Source organism: Podarcis erhardii (assembly GCF_964252035.2).
Source record: "Podarcis erhardii genome assembly, chromosome: 6".
NCBI lineage: Eukaryota > Metazoa > Chordata > Lepidosauria > Squamata > Lacertidae > Podarcis > Podarcis erhardii.
This window is the reverse complement of record NC_138510.1, coordinates 38,106,116-38,110,193: the sequence shown is the minus strand read 5'-3', so window position 1 is coordinate 38,110,193 and position 4,078 is coordinate 38,106,116. Positions and strand designations below refer to the sequence as shown.

Below are 4,078 nucleotides of genomic sequence, written 5' to 3'. Positions count from 1 at the left end.
CACATGGCTTGTGCCAGTATTCAGTTTCTTATCAATACTTCAAATGTGGTTTTTTTTGTTTTGTTTCATAGCAACTTGCCAAAGCAGGTTGGAATGTGTGAAGCATTAACAGGAACTATTTTACTTTGTGGGTTCCCGCATGAAAGCTACTCTTTGAGAGGCAGAGTACAAGAGAACAGCTTACTTGACTTCTGCAATTCTACAAGGTATCGGGAAGAGTTTTTTAAAAAAAAGACCAGTTAGCACATGAGGGGAAGCTTTAGATTCCAGCTCTTCTACATTGGGCTCTTGCTCTGTGAGGGCACCATAACTCCGTAAGTTGAAGAGGACCGAGAGAAGTTTGTCCATGAATACTTTGCACATTGTCTACATCATCGTTGAGGTGCTGATAGCAGTGACTGCCACCTTAGGAAATGCTCTAGTGATCTGCGTGGTGAGACGGATCCCAGCCTACCAGAACACCACTTTTTACTTCATTGTGTCCTTGGCACTGGCTGATATTGCCGTTGGGGTCCTTGTTGCCCCTCTGGCTGTTGTGCTGAGGCTGGAGGTTGTTCTCCACTTCTACGCTTGCCTTTTCATCTGCTGCATCTTGATGATCTTTTGTCACGCTTCCATCATGTCCCTGCTGGCCATTGCAACAGACCGATATCTGAGAGTGAAACTGGCCATACGGTGAGTACCACGAAGTCATGGCTGTGGATTTTCATTGGAAAAGTTACAATATATCCCATGCACCAAAATAATGTCGTAGCACCTGTAATGCTCTTTGTGCTTTCTCCCAGCCTGCCGAAAATGAAAAAGTCTGTGACAAATCATAGTATAAGGATGCTGCTGCAAGCAGAATCCCATCTGTAAAATATTTTAAACTAACCTGCTTTTTCAAATAGATACAAAGCAATGATCACACGGAGAAGAATCTGGGCGGCTCTGAGTTTCTGCTGGATCACTTCTCTGTTGGTGGGGCTCGTGCCCATGTTTGGATGGAACCTAAGGAAGCCTGAAAACCCCATCTACTTGAAGTGTTCTTACCCAAAGGTGATGAGCATGGATTACGTGGTGTACTTCAGCTTCTTCTCCTGGATCCTTGTCCCTCTGCTGATCATGTGTGCTCTCTACTCAGAGATCTTCAACATCCTCCAAACAAAGCTGAAACAAAATGCAACATGCATGAAAGGAACACGGATCCTTTATGGGAGGGAGTTCAAGATGATCAAATCTTTGGCTCTGGTTCTCTTCTTGTTCATTGTGTGCTGGCTGCCTCTGCTCATTATCAACTCCGTCTCACATTTCTGCCAAACATGTCGTGTCCCCCTGCCGGTGTTAGATGTGGCCATTCTACTCTCCCATGCCAATTCTTCCTTAAATCCCATTGTGTATGCCTTGAGAATCAAAAGGTTCCGAAAAATGTATATCCTGATTTTGAAAACCCATGTCTTCTGCCTGAAACAAGAACCAGACACATCTAAAATGGAGAACACATCCTCAGATCAGGTGATAGAAGAAAGTATCTGAAAAACACTGGAAGAGTATTTCCTCACCAAAATTCCTTGTTTCCTTCCTTCCACAGTGTGAGTATTTAATATGACTGAATGAGAGACTCCAAGATAGTTGGAACACTGTAAATTCCATGCCCTCCCACATTTGTTAGATAACATTTGATTTCATTACTTTAATACTATAAAAATGTAGGTCTGTTTGTTGCAGAATAAAGAAATCAATGAAAACAGGCCACTTTCATAGGTCTGGTGGCTAGTGTGGTCTATTAATTAATTTTTGAAGCGTTAACTTTAAAGTTGGTATTGAAAATTACCAGCACAGGTTGGGGCCTGGTTGTCATAGGGACTGCATTCTCTTTCCTATGTTCTCCATTCAACATCTGAGATCCTTTTCCATCTCATTCCCCAACTGAAGCATGACAGGTGACCAGAAGCAGCAGAGCTTTTCCAGTTGTGGCACCAACCTTATGGAATGTCCTTCTCAGGGCAGCCCACATGGCTCTCATCATTAAGCTTTTTTGTTTTTGTTTTGCTTAATTTGCTGGTCCAGCAGACTGCTTTGGGAAGCTGACTGCTGGCTTTTCCCTGTTCTTCATGCCACTGTGATGGAGCAATGCCTTTTTTTAAATGGATTTTGTATCCCGCTTAGATACTTTAAAATATTAAGTGGTTTAGAAATGCAAAGAAAGATTGGCAAGGAGAAGCCACATCTTCTGGTCTATCCAAATGGGCTTTCATGTTCTCTGTTAGCAATTTTAGGAACCTGACCTCTCAGTTTCTCTCATGCTCTGCCGTTCTCCTTCAGTTCCATTGGCATGTAACAAAGCTTATCGTGAACTAACCAGTTCCCCAGAACAAACCCTGGCTTAATTCACCATCCTTTTCATTACTGGTTGAATTTTGCTTGTACTGATGATGTTTAGTCTCTTTGGGGACGTAGTTTCAAATGCATGTCACTTCCTGATGTGCACATTGCCCTGTGGTGACTCATTTGCTTCACCAGAATAGGCATCTCTAATAACCCTAATAACCCTTGTGGCGTTTGCCCTCCTAGGTGGGTCATAAGGAAAGGGTGAAGTGATTGGCCAGTGGGAACCCAGGGGGAGGAGTTAGAGTTAGAGTTGGAGTTGTCGGGAAGTCAGTTGGGAGTTGGAGAAGGAAGAGGGAGGATAAGTCTGTGGGTTGGTCTAGTTTTGATGTGTGAGAGTGAGAGGAACTGTTAGGAGGAGTCAGATAGACAGTTGGGATAATCAGTTAGAAGTTATTAGGAAGGTATAGGTCAGTAAAGAAACTAAGATTAAGAAACTGACAAGAAAAATGATCTGAAACCATAAACCATAACCTTGTTAATGCTTATAAAATAAACTTGCTTATTTGATTTAATGTTAACAACTGTCTGGACTCTGTGTGTAGCCAAGTGAAATGGGTTGGTGGCAGCGGGGAAGCAATCACAGTGGTGGCACAGGGATCAATAGACCGTCAAACGTCCAGGGACCCTGTGTGGTTGCCACAACCCTAAAGCTTCACTTATGACAGGGGTCTCCTTCCCTTGTGAAAAAGTTTCCAGGGTCCACATTCCAGCGGTGGGTGGGGCCAGAGGGAAAAGTGGGCGGAGCAATGGATATAACTCTTCCCTATGTACAGTAGGTTACATTTCAGTCATGCAAAACCCTAGAGGGTTTTTACACACCCACATCCACCTGCTTTATGACAGTTCAAGGACTCATTCCAGCCAGGCAAAAGCAGTCTAGGAGTTTATGGAGCAGCACAGTCAGTGAGGGGGGTGGCCTGGGGAGAAGGATTGTGTGGCTCAGATAGAGAGACAGCCCAGGGTGAGTGCTGAAGACCAGATGGACAGACCTGAGATTCCTGACTCCCGACCATAGCAAAGTAGTGCTAATAACAGGCATTACAAATTCATTTGAAAGCAAAGGTCTGTTAATTTCAGAAAGAAAGAAGCATTTACAGCAAACCTTCCTCCAAGCCAATTGTACAGTTTTAGGAGGTGAAGAATGATGACTCTACAAGATTCACCTGTAAGGGCTACAATACCTTGGAGAAATCCTCACTGGCCTCAGTGGGACTTATTTCTGAGCTGCCGGGCATAGACGGGATGACAGCGTAATTAACTCACTAAGGCTGCAGTACTAATCTGGAGCTTTGCAGAGTCTCAGAGCCACCAATGTATCTGCATCCTGGCTGCTCACAGTGATCAAAGCAGTTGATGGGGAGAGAGGAGGACAGTCAGGCCTGATCAGACTTGATCAGGATGGTATAGCCATTGGATCCAAATCAGGCTTGATGCCTTAAGTGACACAAACCACAAGAATATACTTTGTAAGGGGTATTCATGGGGTGCAACAACAATATTATGAAAATGTTGAATCTTGCAAGAAAGGTGGCTTTTTTATATATATAAAAGGACATCAGATGGGAGGAATAACAGAAAGCGAGAGTGTCACTTTGCAACCCTCTGAAAATCGACTGATGAACACCAAAGACATTTACAAAGGGTCAGACTGAAGTGGAAGGAAAAGTGAAGTCCGCAGATAATCAGAGGTTGCATGAGTTCATGGCTA

At 43.7% G+C, this 4,078-nt stretch overlaps 1 protein-coding gene across 1 annotated transcript; it reads left to right on the top strand.

The window, feature by feature from the left end:
• Window positions 1–1,815, top strand: ADORA3 (adenosine A3 receptor). The gene is made up of 2 exons (XM_081865036.1): window positions 1–675; window positions 891–1,815. Exons 1-2 carry the CDS (start codon window positions 347–349, stop codon window positions 1,513–1,515), a joined length of 954 nt encoding a protein of 317 aa, XP_081721162.1. The 5' UTR covers window positions 1–346; the 3' UTR covers window positions 1,516–1,815.
• Window positions 1,816–4,078: the final 2,263 nt, after the last annotated feature.

Excerpts from the sequence above, each read along its gene's own strand:
- ADORA3 (XM_081865036.1), top strand. The coding sequence starts at position 347 with ATGAATACTTTGCACATTGTCTACATCATCGTTGAGGTGCTGATAGCA. Across the intron at positions 676-890 it reads AGAGTGAAACTGGCCATACG|ATACAAAGCAATGATCACAC; the intron begins GTGAGTACCACG and ends TTTTTCAAATAG.